The sequence below is a fragment of the Octopus sinensis genome, linkage group LG1 (genome assembly GCF_006345805.1).
Source record: "Octopus sinensis linkage group LG1, ASM634580v1, whole genome shotgun sequence".
Classification (NCBI taxonomy): domain Eukaryota; kingdom Metazoa; phylum Mollusca; class Cephalopoda; order Octopoda; family Octopodidae; genus Octopus; species Octopus sinensis.
The window spans coordinates 133,921,319-133,938,730 of NC_042997.1; the positions used below are offsets into that span (position 1 = coordinate 133,921,319).

A 17,412-nucleotide genomic window follows, 5' to 3' on the forward strand; every position below is an offset into this window, starting at 1 on the left:
TATTAGCTGCACTTAACTAGGAAGTCTTGCAGACTCTTATAAGTCCTCCTCCCTTCACCGCTCTTTGTCTGCCAAGCTAAATAAGGAGCAGGTGCAAATTTGGATTTTATTGAATTATCTGTGAATTCAGAATCTATTGTCTGTGAAAACTCTAGTATCAAGTCGTGCTATTGTAGGGTGATGTTGCATAACAAACCAATCTTTTCACTGTTTCTATATTCCTAGGCACCACATTAGACCAATCCTTCAAACCAGACAAACCAAAGAAAACGAAACCAGAAATAGGAGATCCTTCCCTCGTGTCTCCATTTGCAAACCCTGTTAAAACGAAAGCAGCACTCCAAGCGGCAATGCAGACATCATGTTTTCCTGATGGCCTTGTAGTTCATATTAACAGAAGTCTAACAAAGGTAAATAATGTCAACGTTATAAATTTTGATTTTTCAGGCTCTTTAATTAATTTCATTGTTAGAAACAAAAGAGAATTGTGGCTGTTGTGGCTTTCCAACCACATGGTCCTGGATTCTGTCCCACTGTGTGGCACCTTGGACAAGAGTTTTCTTCTATAGCCTCAGGCCGACCAAAACCGTGTGAGTGAACTTGGTAAACAAAGACTGAAAGAATTCTGTCATATGTGTCGGCGCAGAAGTGGCTGTGTGGTAAGTAGCTTGTTTACCAACCACATGGTTCCGGGTTCAGTCCCACTGTGTGGCACCTTGGGCAAGTGTATTCTACTATAGCCTCGGGCCGACCAAAGCCTTGTGAGTGGATTTGGTAGACAGAAACTGAAAGAAGCCTGTCGTATATATGTATATATATGTATGTGCGTGTATGTTTGTGTGTCTGTGTTTGTCCCCCTAGCATTGCTTGACAATCGATGCTGGTGTGTTTATGTCCCCGTCACTTAGTGGTTCGGCATAAGAGACCGATAGAATAAGTACTGGGCTTACAAAGAATAAGTCCCGGGGTCGAGTTGCTCAATTAAAGGCGGTGCTCCAGCATGGCCGCAGTCAAAATGACTGAAACAAGTAAAAAGAAAAAAGAAATATATTTTGTGTGTGTGTTTGTCCTCCACCACGAATTGACAATCAGGGTTGCTGTGTTTATGTATCTGTAACTTAGCAGTTTGGCAATAAGAGACATAGAATAAGTACCAGTCTTAAAAAAAATAAGCACCGGGGTCAATTTGTTCAACTAAAAGTCAGCCCCAGCATGGTCACAGTCTAAATACTAAAAGAAGTTAAAGATAAAAAGCTATGTTCTGTGGCTATTTGTCTCAACCTGTTAGAAATAGCAACAAAATCTCCTCAGATCGCAAGAATAAAGGTGGCAAGCTGGCAGAATTGTTAGTGTGTCGGACAAGATGTTCAGTAGCTTTTCTTGCAGTGTTTCTGTGTTCAAATTTCACTGAAATCAACTTTGCTTTTCAACCTTTTGGGGTCAATAGAATAAGGTACCAGTTAGGTACTGCAGTCGATGTAATTGACTAAAACCATCATCCTCGGATTACTGGCCTTGTGTCAAATTTTGAAATGATATTAAAGCTAAATAAAATCATGGCCATCCATACATACAAGCATATCCTTCATGGTCATGCCTCTGACTCCCTTTCTCAGCTGAGAGGTCCTTGTCTTGTGAGTTCGCAGGTGTTGGTGCCATATAAAAAGCATTCATGCCAGTGCCACATATATAGCAGCTATGGCAGTAGCATGCATAAAGCACCTGCACTGGTGCCATGTAGTAGCACTGGTGCTGGTACTATGTAAAAACAACCAGTACACTCTAAAGTGGTTGGTATTAGGAAGGACATCCAGCCATAGAAACAATGCCAAAACAGACGATTGGGGAATTTCAACCATGTTTCGTGGTCTGCTACCACAACAGCTCCTTTATAGGATCTAGCTAGCTCAAGACATCATCAGGAGGAACCATGTCCGGTTTCGACCCCTACTCCTCTACCGTTTTGACGTGCCCCCCCCCCTCCTTTCGGAGGTGTCTTCAGCTCTGGTGTTGGATGTATGTCTTCTTTCTTCTGTTCCCTGGCCTCTTCGATGTAGCGTCAACAAATGCCAGTGGGCGACTGACTATCTTGTCAAATTTCCCTTTAAATACCTGCTGCTAGGCTCCAGCAGGCAGCCCCAGCAAGTTGTCACGTGACACTGTCTCAACTTTAACTGACCAATGAAGGCGCATAGTCTTAGCCCACGCATTCTCTAAACGACCGTCACCTGTCAGTCAGTGAAGCTAATTCAGTGTCTGCCTGTCTCACCTAGTGATGTTATTTTCCTGCCAGCATGTTATGACTTTCAAGCCATTTTTGGTCTTCCTGCTTCAGCCATATATAGAAGCTAGCTTTTTCGACTGCCTCCTGTACTCTCCTTATTAATTTTCTCAGCTCCGAGCTAGAAAAGACAAATCTTCTTTTGAATAGCGTTGTCATTTTTCTTTCAATGAAGCCCCTAGCCCCCACTGCCAGGTGGTAATACTCGACATTCCATCCATGTTCTCTGCACTCTTCGATTAGTTTTTCATATCTCTTCTCCTTTCGTTTCTTTACAAAAAAAAAAAAAAGAAAGAAGAGAACCTGGTGCAGCTCTCTGGCTGGCCAGCTCTTGTCAAACCTTCCAACCCATGCCAGCATAGAAAACCGACATTAAATGATGATGGTGATTAAAACAAAGGATGAACACATTGGGATAATATTACCATGGATATACAAAATGTATGATAGCCTTGGCTGGAATGCTTCTGATATTACTGCTTCTTGATCAGGGCTGGTTGTTAGCTAGACAACAGCAGACATCTGATAACAATTAAAGATAGAATCAAGCGAATATAGTCTAGTTGTCAATATTGGAAAAATTTTTTCATGTCTAAAAAGATTAGGTTAATAGTTTAAAGAATTATAATCTCATCAAGAATCGGTAAATATTTCTACTTCAAACTTGATAAGAATTAAATGGTAGTATTTCGTTTTGGTTTTAATTTTTTTAATTTCTTTAAAAAAATTATTTATTTCTTTTTAATTAAAAAAAAATTATTAATTTATTTACATGTGACTTCTAATTTATGTGTGACTTCTGAGTTTAAATACTTGACACCTGTTACACCTTTGCAATATCTTTTTGTGCCAGAACAAAATAAAAACAAATATTTGATTTTTAACCCTTCTGACTTGTAAGAGATGAGTAGTAAAGCAAGAAGGCCTATAAAGAATTCACTGTTGTTCCTCCCAAGAATGTAGTAGAAGCAAATGGAAAGAACCAGATTTTGGTGATTTAGCATATGCTACTGTTACAAATCTAATAATAATGATGTTTACATTATCAATATGAATATGTGTAGGTGTGGCTGTGTGGTAAGTAGCTTGCTTACGAACCACATGATTCCGGGTTCAGTCCCACTGCGTGGCACATTGGGCAAGTGTCTTCTACTATAGCCTTGGGCTGACCAAAGCCTTGTGAGTGGTTTTGGTAAACTGAAATAAGCCCATCGTATATATGTATATATATATGTATGTGTATGTATGTGTGTCTGTGTTTGTCCCCCTCCCAACATCACTTGACCACCGATCTTGGTGTGTTTACATCCCTGTACTTTAGCAGTTCGGCAAAAGAGTCTGATAGAATAAGTACTAGGCTTACAAAGAATAAGTTCTGGGGTCGATTCGTTGAACTAAAGGCGGTGCTCCAGCATGGCCACAGTCAAATGACTGAAACAAGTAAAAGTGAGAGAGAGAGAGAGTAAAGAGAGTATTGGTGTGTTTTGTTTATATTTGAATAACATTGTAGGGTAGCTGTGAGTGGTTGGATGTGGTCGGTCGTAACAAGAGAGTTAAAATATTTGGGCTGGATTAAATGCTAAAGGGTTAAACAAATTCTCCTTTTTCGAATAATGGAATTATGACTGGAATTCCTATCAGACAAAACCTTCACCCAAGTTTTTTGTATGACTGATCTGGAAATTTCAACAACAAGGCGCAGGAGTGGCTGTGTGGTAAGTAGCTTGCTAACCAACCACATGGTTCTGGGTTCAGTCCCACTGCGTGGCATCTTGGGCAAGTGTCTTCTGCTATAGCCCTGGGCCGACCAATGCCTTGTGAGTGGATTTGGTAGACGGAAACTGAAAGAAGCCTGTCGTATATATGTATATATATATATATATATATATATATGTATGTGTATGTGTTTGTGTGTCTGTGTTTGTCCCCCTAGCATTGCTTGACAACCGATGCTGGTGTGTTTACGTTCCCGTCACTTAGCGGTTCGGCAAAAAGTGACTGATAGAATAAGTACTGGGCTTACAAAGAATAAGTCCCGGGGTCGATTTGCTCGACTAAAGGCGGTGCTCCAGAATGGCCGCAATCAAATGACTGAAACAAGTAAAAGAGTAAAAGAGAGTAAAAGAGTAAGGTGACTTCAAGCCAATGAAAGAAGACCTTTGTATGAAATCTCAACCTGCTAGATATACTACTGAAATTTCTCTGAATCACACACTAACATTTTGAATAAAGAAGGAAGTTTAATGTTTATATCTTACCACATTTTATTTCTATTTTCTTGTGAATTTTAAGTAAACACCTGCACTTTATGTAAACCTTTCTTTGTAATATTCCTTTTTGTTCATTGTGCCTGTGGCACATAAAAGAAATAATAATAATAATAATAATAATAATAATAATAATAATAATGATAACAACAACAACAGCAAGAGCACTCAGAGAGTGCAAGCCTCCACTAATGCAACACCGATGTCCTCACAACAATTAACCGGAGATGATTTTTAAAATGAGAATATTTATAATAAAAGCAACTGCTTTCACAAACGAGAATACTAAAAGTGAACCCGATCACTCTTAAGCGGAAAAATAATCCAAATACCTTGTCTGGTACCTGGTAGATTACAATGGGAATCATGGAATGTGCAAGTGGGTGTGCAGGCCGTATTTCTAATGGCGTGTGTGTGTGTGTGTGTCGTCTGGGTAATGAAAATATTTGCATGACTTGCGCGCATACATGTCGATAAGTCTTTGGGAGTCGCTATGTACAAGTTTTGGAAACACTGGTTGAAATGCAACGCGAAGAAACATAATTGCACATAAAAATTATAATTGTAATGAAATGCATACTGTATCGTGGTCTTAAATTCCAGTCCTCCTTTAGTAGTCCTGTTGTTTTAGATCAACGTATAGAATTATGTATATGTGTAAGTATACTTTAAAGTGTTAAAATGTATGTATAAACCTCCTAATACAAGAATGAGCATTGTCTTTGTATATATATTCGTGTGCGTATATATATATATATATATATATACACACACATATATATATATATATATACATATTGTATACTCTCCCTATATATATATATATGTATATATTTATATGTATATATGTATATATTTGTATGTATGTATATATATATATATATATATATAATATATATATATTTGTGTGTATATATATATGTATATATATATATATATATATATATTTGAATGTATGTATATATATATTATGTATATATTTCCATGTATGTATATATATATATTTATAAGAATTTTTTGTATAATGAGATAAAAAAGCCAAGACTGTGTAGATATTAGAATATTGATAGATAGAAGGTCTAACAGCTGCTTCCTGGATATTTATTAATAATATCCCTTCCTCGGAGGTGGTGTGAGAGGATGGTTAAGTAATTGTTAGTTTAGATAGGATACAAAATAGTGAGGTGGGGGAAAGAAAATGGATGTGAGATATGTAGGGATATTGAATTTGTAATCCATTTTTTTAGGCAGAATGGTATATATGTAAGATTCCAATACCCTATGAGAAAAATCCAACAGTAGTTAAAATTGTTTATTCTAAGTATAGAGTTTATACACAATGTAAGATTCCAATACCTTATGAGTAAGATCTTACTCATCCCTGAAAGTTTCATCCAAATCCATCCAGCTGTTCTTGAGAGATCTTGTCCACGGACCAACAAGCAAACGGACAAACATGACTGAAAACATTACCTCCTTCACTAAGGCAGCGGTAACAATAATCTTTTCTACTATAAGCACAAGGGCTGAAATTTGAGAGCAGGGGCTAGTTGATTACATCGACTCCAGTGTTTCACTGGTGCTTAGTTTATTGACTCCAAAAGGATGAAAGGCAAAGTCGACCTCAAAGGAATTTGAACTCAAAATGTAAAGACAGACAAAATGCTGCTAAGCATTTTACCTAGTGCGCTAAAGATTCTGACTGTTCACTGCCATAGTAGTAGTAGTAGTGTGGAGGCGCTATGACCCAGTGGTTAGGGCTGCGGACTCGCAGTCTCGATTCGTAGACCGAGCTTTGTGTGTGTTTATTGAGTGAAAACACCTAAAGCTCCACGTGGCTCCGGCAGGGAGTGGTGGTGACCCCTGTTGTACTCTTTCACCCCTACTTTCTCTCACTCTTTCTTCCTGTTTATTTGATAATGCTGCGATAGCCTGGCATCCCGTGCAGCTGGGGGGAACACATACGCCACAGAAACCGGGAAACCGGGCCCATGAGCCTGGCTAGGCTTGAAAAGGGTGCATAAATAAATAAATAAAGTAGTATTAGTAGTAGTAGTAGTAATATTAATTGTTTCAAATTTTGGTTCAAGGCTAGAAATTTTGGGGAATGTATAATAAGTCAATTACATTGACTTCAGTATTCAGCTGGTACTTATTTTATCGACCCTGGAAAGATGAAAGGCAAAGTCGACCTTGATGGAATTTGAGCTCACAATGTGAAGTCAGATGAAATAGCGCTAAGCATTTTAGCTGGCATGCTAATAATTTTTCCAGCTCACCACGGTAGTAATAATTAATAATCCTTTTGTACTAAAGGCACACAAGGCCTGAAATTTGTGGGGAGGGGACTAGTTGATTACATTGGCTCCCAGTGTTTCACTGGTACTTATTTTATTAACCCCCGAAATTATGAAAGGCGAAGTCAGCCTTGGCGGAATTTGAACCTAGAATGTAAGGATGGAAGAAATGCTGCTAAGCATTGTGTCCGGCTTGCTAATGATTCTGCTTGCTCACTACCATAATAATAATAATGATGATGATGATGATGATGACAACGATGACAATGAGATGAAGGCGAACAACAACAACATATATACTATATAAAGAAATAAAATCTGGTTCTTTTAAAATGAAAATTAAAAATTTGCACTACTGCAATTGAGACTATCCAAAAAGTCGCATGATGTCTTTCTTGAGAATTTTGTAACCTTTTATCTCATTACCAAGACTTGAGTTAACATATGATGCATGCAAATATTAAATTTATATTGCTTTTGCAATAATAAACAGTTTATTTTCTTTCCCAAATAGTCTTTTTTTTAAAATTTATTTTGGCTCTGTGTTTGTGTTTATGCATATGTGTTTGGAAGGGTGAGAGTATGTGTGTGGTAATTTACTTTGATCTTTAATTTATTTATTTAGTAGTTTTAAAAGAAAATTTTTTTTCCTCTTTCTTGGTATTATTTCTTTAGATGTATGGTTTGAAACACGATCAGATCACACTGGATGACCCAATCTGCCGTGCCGAGAAGATCAACAACTATTTTGTGTTGAGATCCAGCTACAGTGACTGTCAGACCATTCCTCATAAAAGTTCTCCACTTAAATATTCTAATAAGGTAAGACTATCATCTTCTACTGTGTGTGTGTGTGTGTATACACACACACACACATACACACATACATACATATATACACACACATATATATAGGTGGATGTTAAATGATGATGATGTTGATATATATATATATATATATATATATATATATATATGTGTGTGTGTGTGTGTGTGTGTGTATACATGTATATGAATATATATTTGTGTGTGTGTGTGTATGTATATATACATGTATGTATCATTGTCATTATCATCTTCCATGCTAGTGTATATATATTTGTATATATATCTGTAGGTTTGTGTCATCTGAATGTGGTTGATGTCAGACCCCCAACCTTCCCGGCCCCGACTGGTGGCATGTAAAAGAATCAGCTGAATGTGGCTAATGCTGGTGCATGTAAAGGAGAGGTTGGCATTAGGAAGGACATCCATCTGTAGAACCTTGCATACGTACATATATATATATATATATATATATATATATATATATATATATATATATGTTGACATAAAGGAGGCAGTCAGAATTTTGGATAATTCTTTATTAATGCTTTCGTTTATCGAATTCTTCAACCCAAAATCAAAATGTACACCAAAAAGAAAATGGAGAGGATACAAAAAAGACATAGATCAGCCTGTAGACATTCTATTGTATCTGTTTATTCCAAAAGAAAAGGGAGTATTATAAGAATACATACACATGCGAAGACTGTGTGCTACACAAATATATACTAGTAATACATAAAAGAGTAAAAGATTAAAAGATCAGTTCCTTACACGCATGGCCATCTAATCATATATACCAGCACTTAGCAATCAAATTGCACCCTACTAATTGAGCAGAATAATAACAATATGGAACACTATCCAATGGATTAAATTATCAATTTATAAATATAAACCTTTATTTTCAATTGGATAATTGAGTATAATACAGTGTAATTTACTAAAGCTAAACTGCCTAATACATGAGAATCCATAAATGTCTACACTCCATATCTGGCACATTTACCTGAATAAAACACCTCCTATTTGCATCTCCGTTTGATATTTCCTCTTCCCTTGGACCTAAATTAAATATCCAAATACAGAATCAATCAATTAATTATTTAATTTATTAAGCTGGAAATACTTGGGTTACCCCCCTTTATATGTACACTGATTTACCGTTAGATGTGTGTGTGTGTATGTGTGTAAAGTTAATCCAAACAAGAAAGCACAAAAAAACACAACGCGAGGATGTGGAACAAATATAATATTATTGGACGCTCAGGAAAGAAGGAGGGTTTAACGTTTCGAGCGGAGCTCTTCGTCGAAAACATAGGAGAAGGAAAGATTCAGAGAAGGGAAGGTAGAGGAAAAAAAATCGCCGACACACGGTTACGTATGTATGTATATATATAGGTAAACAGTAAAAATAATTACAGACATGGACAAGAACATGAAACACCACAGAGACGACACAAGAACCACAGGACGGGACATTCGAAGCCCTCAGTCATCAGTCAAGAACCAGATCATCTTAGCAATTTCGGCTGATTAATCTTGAGATTGCTCCGATATGGCCAGCCAGCCAAGGGAAATCTAAGCCAAGCGCATTAGATCCCCTGGAAGAAAGCTTCGAATGTATACAACGCGAGGACGGAAAACGAACGAAGTACATAAACAAAAATACAGAATACGTGACACCAATAAGAATACAAAAACGTAAAAACAATAACGGTAAAAATAAAAATAAAAAATAATAAACAACAAAACAAAAATACCTGTAAACATTTTTCTTCAAACTACTACCCCACTTAAATTAAACACTGAATTAAACACTTAATTAAATAATTTAACACAGTGCTATCCACTTAATACTTTATATCCATCATTCTATATTTTACTTGTATAGGTTTTAGCAATAAATAACTATAACTCAGATAATTGATCCAGTCCATTCCATTCAGAAAATCCTCCTTAATAAGCCTTCCGACAAAAATAAATCCTCTGTCTTTCTCCTATATTATGTTTAACAATATAGCTGATTCCCCTGATTGATATTTTACATTTTTATTTTATATTTTATACGTTTGCATTAATCTATTTTTTCTTATGCTGTCCTTTATTATCACATCCCCTTAGTCATATTGCTTTAGTTATCATACTCACTCGCATACGCATTTATTTATTTACTTGTCTAAATTTAATTTAATTCAATCTAATCTAGTTTGAATGCTATTTTGCTCTCCTACCTGCCCATAGTGGCCGCAGTGTTTTTATCCATTTATTCTTTAATTTAGTTATTTACTTATTTATTTATCTGATTTGTTTTTGTGTTATCTGTTAACAAACTGGAACCGCGTCAACTTTACAAACTGGAACCGCGTCATACTTTACAAAAAAAATAGCTGACCCGTTAGGTTGCAGGACTGACCATCACCACTGCACACAAGGATTCAGAGACTTGTTGATCAAAAAAATTACAAACACGAATACCGTACTTTGGTCATAAACACTACACACAAAGATTCAGGGATTTGTTGATCAAAAAAATAATGAACATGAACACCGTACTTTGGTTACCACCTGGTGCCATACTTCTTTAGTACCAACTGACATATATATACACTTCCACCTCGGAAACACAGATCATACTTTCAAACCATACTTCCAAACCCACCACTGTAAACACAAACATAACGTGTATTCATAAGTAAACAAAATAGGAACCACTGCTTAAATTTACCCTTCCTAAAAAAACTCATCCTTAGAATGAATATATCTACCTGCCCACCACTGGACAAAATAGCATGAATTTTGGAAGGCAACACTTGAAGTCTATGACTTATTTCTCTTTCCTATACCTAATCCATTTCACTAAATTTTACACCTCCCACACTCTAAGTCTGGATCCTATTCTTCTTATGTCCTCTTCAATATCAAAAATATACTGTACCTATTAGTAACTGATTCTTGTATGTATCGGCTCTCCTAAACATTTAGATCCTCTGATGAAGCCTAGAGGCACACACAACATCCAAACTCTATCTAACCATCCCTACAGAACACTGAAGTGATGGAGCTAGCATGGAGGATATTGTGGCCTCTTGGCAGAAATGGCCATAAGGAACTGATCTTTTAATCTTTTACTCTTTTATGTATTACTAGTATCCACTGTGCTTGAGGAGACCTATTGAGTCAAGTACATGAACATCGAAATAAATATCAATGGAAATAGTAGTTGTGATACCTGTGCCAGTGGTGCATAAAAAGCACCATCCGAACGTGGCCGATGCCAGCGCCGCCTCGACTGGCTTCTGTGCCGGTGGCACGTAAAAAGTACCATCTGAACGTGGCCGATGCCAGCGCCACCGTGACTGGCTTCCGTGACACGTTAAAAGCACCAACCGATCGTGGCCGCTGCCAGACTCCCCTGGCACGTAAAAAGGTCCCACTACATTCACGGAGTGGTTGGCGTTAGGAAGGGCATCCAGCTGTAGAAACACTGCCAGATCAGTCTGGAGCCTGGTGCAGCCTCCTGGCTTCCCAGACCTGGTTGAACCGTCCAACCCGTGCTAGCGCGGAAAACGGTCGTTAAACGATGATGATGATTTGTGTAGCATGTGTATGTATTCTTATAATACTCCCTTTTGTTTTGGAATAAACAGACACAATAGAACGTCTACAGGCTGATGTATGTCATTTTTGTATCCCCTCCATTTTCTTTTTGCTATTTAAATTAAGGGTAAACCACTTTTTACCCCCGCCCATATATGACATTCGATTAAGTAAATTGCCACCCAATAATCAGCAGTTGGGTATTAATAATTGGGCACACTACCAGCATTATATTGGATAGGTACTATCCCTTAGTTGGTTGGCTTCCCAACCTCTAAATCTCATGGAAATATACATATAATACATATATATATATATATATATATATGTATATATATGTAATATGTGTGTGTATAAACACACACATATATGGTCGAGGGGGCGTATTTCAACACATCTTTATTGCACTTTGACTATTACCAACTCCCTTCACCTCAGTAGACCCCCCCAGTTTGGTCTATTGAACATGTTTAACTTCTGAACTATCAGGTTGCCTTGTGTATTGACATCAGTTTGTTAATTCATTTGCTTGAATGAGCAACTACCTACGGCTCTATCATCTCAGATCTCCGCAGGATTCTGTGTTGCGTAATAGCATTCTGTTTACCAGTCTGAGTCTCAGACATATTTCACACGAGGTGAGTTCATTCCTAGCTTCTTGCTTCAGTGGAACTTGTGCTGTGGGGTTGAATATCAAATTTTTGGTACCGGGGTAAGTTCTCTCTCTCTCCGTGTCTGTGTATTTGTACAAGTTTATTTAGTTGCGTCTGTACATGTGCATATGTATGCATGTGTGTCTGTGGAAGGAGGCATATGTATGGCCATAGGAATATACATATGATATAGTTCTAAGTTTCATTGATAGATGTGGGTCAGTTGATTTATGAAATTAATGTTGAGTTTTGATGTTTGATAAAAAAATGTGTTTTTAATGACTAATTCTTCTGTCTCTGGTGCACTGAGCTGGGCATATCTGATGTAATATGAACGAGGCTATAAATGTAAAGTTAGAACATGCCAGTAAATAAATAAAGAAATCCAGTCTCTCTCTCTCTCTCTCTCTCTCTCTCTCTCTCTCTCTCTCTCTCTTTCTTTCTTCCTCCCTGTTTTCCTCAATCTTTCCTCTTCCTCTATATTCCCCCTCTTACTTCATTGTCCTCCCGCTCCCATACGCAACCATTTAGATGTATGAAGAAACTCAAATGAACAGAATGATATTCAAGTTTTTAATATATGAAAGTTATTTGATAATTTATAATTAAACAATTTCTTTTGTTCCTCTTTTCTTTTTTTTTCTTTTTTTTTTGTTCTGTCTTTTATCTTTCAGCTTAAAATTCACCACGCACGGATATCACAGCCTTTACAACCTCTACAACCTTCCAAAGTGACTCAGTTCGAAGGTTCTGGCATTCGGAACGACGCCAGCGATGGCACCGACGATGATGATGATGATAACTACGAGAAGAAGCAAGGTTCTGGCTCAGGCTATTTGCTTCCTCTCGATGACACACACATGGATGATGAAGACTACCGCTTCCAAAATATCATGATTGATTTCAGCTGCTCCCCCAGCAAAAAGGTAAAGGAAAATACTTAGTTAATAAACAATAAGGCTAATATTATCCTCACCTTATAAGAAATTCTTTGAGCCATCATACAAAGCGATTCCAATGATGCATGATTAAAATTAAAAGAAAACAACCTGGCCCCATTATTGAATAAACCCCAATACACAAAAACGACAACATTCTTATCCCCCCCCCAACCATGTCCTCAAAAAAAGAGACCCAGTACACTGTACAGTGGTTGGCAGTAGGGAGGGCATCTAGCCATTGAAGCCATGCCAAAACAGACAACTGGAGCCTGATGCAGCTCCCAGCCTTACCAGCTCCTGTTAAACTATCCAACCCATGCCAGCAGGGAAAAACGGATGTTAAATGGTTATTCTATTCTAGGCACAGGGCCCAAAATTTAGGAGTGGGTGGAGGGGGAGGGGCAGTCGATTAGATCAATCCCAGTACATAACTGGTACTTAATTTATCGACCCCGAAAGGATGGAAGGCAAAGTTGACCTCGGTGGAATTTGAACTCGGAACGTAAAACACAGACGAAATACCGCCCAGTGTGCTAACGTTTCTGCCAGCTTGCTGCCTTATTGATACATGATATTCACAAAAGCAAAGCAAAAACAACCTTAAAAATGGTCAAACAAGTAAAGGAGGATTTGACTGCGGCCATGCTGAAGCACCGCCTTTAGTCGAGCAAATCGACCCCGGGACTTATTCTTTGTAAGCCCAGTACTTATTCTATCGGTCTCTTTTGCCGAACCGCTAAGTGACGGGGATGTAAACACACCAGCATCGGTTGTCAAGCAATGCTGGAGGGACAAACACAGACACACAAACATATATACACACATACATACATACATATATATATATACACATATACGACAGGCTTCTTTCAGTTTCCGTCTACCAAATCCACTCACGAGGCTTTGGTCAGCCCGAGGCTATAGCAAAAGACACTTGCCCAAGATGCCAGGCAGTGGGACCGAACCCGGAACCATGTGGTTGGTTAGCAAGCTACTTACCACACAGCCACTCCTGAAACCCTCCACAGCATGTCCCTCGGAACATAATCATATGTGTTGTCCGCACCAGCTTGAATACAGATTTAGTACCATCCTGTTTATTCTAGGTATCACAGGAGGTAGAGGTTGTTGTGGATAGATGTGTCAGGACTTGCATGCATTTGGGTATCTCTGTTTACACTATTGACGACAAGCACCCATCTGCTGGCAAGTGTTTTTGCCAAAAATTTTTAATTCTGTTTTTAGCTGAGTTACAGACCAAAAGTTGTCTCTTAAGTTCTCCTTAGCAGCATCAGTACAGCTGCATTCAGTATCCTTAGCATCAGTGCAGCTGCTAAGATAGTAGTAAAAATAATGATGTCTGTATATGTATCTACATATATGTACAGACATGTCTGTATGTATATGGAAGTTTGCTTCCTAACCTCATGGTTCTAGGTTCAGTTCCACTCTGTGACCCCTTGGGCAAGTATATTCTACTAGTGCCTTGGGCTGACAAAAGCATTTGGCAGTTGGAAACTGAAAAAGGACTATCATATGTGTGTGTGTTTGAGTTTGTCCTCTAACCACTACTTGATAGCAGGTGTTGGTTTGTTTACATCCATGTAATTTAGCATTTTGACAAAAGAGACCAATAGGATAGATACCAGCAGACTTTAAAGAAAAAAAAGCCCTTTAAGGTGGTGCCCCAGCATGGCCACACTTCAGTGACTGAAAAAAAGTAAAAGCATTATCTGCACATAACATAACACAAGTCTCACTTTATGATTGAATAAGAAATTATTAGGAATATATCCGAACTATAAAAAAAAAAAAAGGATTTAAATTAACATCTTGGATGAAGCCCTCCATCTTCATTTGGCATTCTGTAATGGACGACTCGCCTGAAAAACATATTGCTTCCTATTGCATTTCATAGCATCTCAACAAGTTGCTCAGACATTAGTGATTAAAGAAAAGAATTCAAAGATACGACTACTACTACTACTACTACCACCAACTACCACCAGCAATACTACTACTACTACTACCACTACTACTACTATTACTACTACTACTATGGCTGCTGCTTCTACTGCTGTTGTTGCTACAAACACTGTTACTACTACTACTACCATCACCACCACCACCACCACCACCACTAGTACCACCTCCACTGTCACTGCTACTACTACCAACATGACTGCTACCTTCTTACTACTACTACTACTACTACTACAGCTGCTGCTGCCACTGTTGATGCTACAGATACTACTACTACTACCACCACCACCACCACTAGTATCACCTCCACTGCCACCATCACTGCTACTACTACCAGTTTGACTGCTACCCTCTTACTACTACTACTACCATCGCCGCTACCACTAGTACCACCTCCACTGCCACCGTCACTACTACTACCAGCACAACTGCTATCCCTCTTACTACAACAACAACTACTACTACTACAACCACAACTACTACTACTACTACCACCACTACCACAACTACTACTTTCACTACTACATATTTTTTTTTTTTCCATTTCAGATATCTCCCAACTTGAAATATCATCTTGATTTCTATGATGATCCTTTTTACAGTAACCTTTATGATAGCTCACCTTTCTATACGACCAAAGAGAAGTACATTTACGTTAAAGCAAGAGTTTCTGGAGGTTTGTTGCACTATATATATTCTTTTCTACTCTAGGCACAAAGCCCGAGATTTTTGGGGGTGGGGGTCAGTCGATTAGTACCAGTACGCAACTGGTACTTAATTTATCAACCTCGAAAGGATGAAAGGCCAAGTCGACCATTGCGGAATTTGATCTCCGAATGTAAACGCATAAAGGGTTCAGACGTAAAGAGTTCAAGTTCCACCAAGGTTGACTTTGCCTTTCATCCTTTCGAGGTCAATTAAATAAGTACCAGAGGAGAAAAAGATGTTGAATCAAAATTAGATTTAATACAAAATTGGATTCAATACATAAGCACGTTTCAAAAGACAATACAAATATGTAAGAAAAAAATCATAATCATAGTAATTATATTTAAATTTATGCATTGTCATTCTCATCAGTGTGAGGAATTTTTGAAAGGACATCAACAAAGGTTTAATAAAATAAGATACAATAAGAGAGAATACAGATGGGGTAATAGGGAACAAGTAATAAAAGGGAAAAATAACAATAATAATAATAGTGAGACAGACGAAAGAGAAGAAAACAGATATATCATTGATATGTCTGGTTTTTTTCTTTTTTCCTTTTACTACTTGTTTCTAATTATCCGATTTTTCCTATTACCCCATCAATATCTTATTTTACTATATTTTATTAAAAGCACGTAAAAAGCACCACTTGAGCATGGCTGATGCCAGTACCACCCAACTGGCCCTCGTGCCAGTGGCACATAAAAGCACCCACTACACTTCCTGAGTGGTTGGCATTAGGAAGGGCATCCAGCTGTAAGAACTTTGCCAGATCAGATTGGGGCCTGGTGCAGCCTTCTGGCTTGCCAGCCCTCAGTCAAAACATTCAACCCATGCCAGCATAGAAAGCAGATGTTGAACGATGATGATGATGATGACGATGACATATACACACATAAATACACGTTATATATTTGATTTCTTTTTTATATTTACCAGATTTACATTATGGAGTGCAAGTATTGAATTGTGCCTTGACGGAATATGGAAGAAGTATACAACCATTGCTGGACAAGGGGTGAGTGAGAACATCTTTCATAATGTTAGGATTGAATCAAAGCATCAATAAAGTGGAGGAATATTTGCAGTCGGTTCACAATTGCAGGCTGGAACCTATCCGGTTGCCTTCATATGCATTGCTATTAGACTAATCCAGAATTTTTTCTGTTTTCAAGCTGTGCGTGATTCCTGTAGTATATTAGAGCCAATTATGTACATGGCATCTACTGAAAGGTAGATCCGCTTTTGTTTTATTGTGTAATCAGAAAAGGAAAGGAACCAGTACTCATGACCATTTTTTAAATTTTCTTAAGGGGCTTCCTAGACAGGTTAAAGGAACCATAACTAATTGATAGCTATACAGTGATCCCTTGTTTATCGCGGTAGATTGGTTCCAAGACCGGCCGTGATAACTGAATTTCTGCAAAGTAGGGACACCATATTTACAGTATTTATTTAACGTGTATTTGGACTTTTAAAACCCTCCCTGTACTGTTAACAACCCATTCATTACAGTAGTCTATTAATAACAAGGACAACTGTTAAGCAATAACACTTTAGATTTTAAAAAATAAAGATTGTTACTGTACTCAACACGAAAGAAGTTGAAGTAAAATTTGAATGATAAGCCAGTCCACTTATGCATACCTTTCCTTCTGGGACACAAAACTCTACTTGTGAAGACCTTTTGAGGCAAGTGAGAATCAGAATCAAAATCAAAATCGATCAACATCAATGGTAATTGTAGCTGTGATACCAGTGCCGGTGGCACGTAAGTGAACCATCCGAACGTGGCCATTGCCAGCGCCACCCCCGACGGGCCTCTGTGCCGGTGGCACGTAAAAGGCACCATCT

General features: G+C 37.9%; 1 protein-coding gene across 1 annotated transcript in view; it reads left to right on the top strand.

Annotated features, from left to right (window-relative positions):
- LOC115222562 (transforming growth factor beta receptor type 3-like) overlaps positions 1-17,412 on the top strand; it is a 216,478-nt gene that overhangs the window by 186,035 nt on the left and 13,031 nt on the right. The window contains exons 9-13 of the mRNA XM_036504801.1: positions 226-410; positions 7,521-7,667; positions 12,598-12,849; positions 15,397-15,523; positions 16,498-16,576. Of these exons, the coding sequence (XP_036360694.1) occupies positions 226-410; positions 7,521-7,667; positions 12,598-12,849; positions 15,397-15,523; positions 16,498-16,576 (790 nt within the window). The remainder of the gene's footprint in view (positions 1-225; positions 411-7,520; positions 7,668-12,597; positions 12,850-15,396; positions 15,524-16,497; positions 16,577-17,412) is intronic.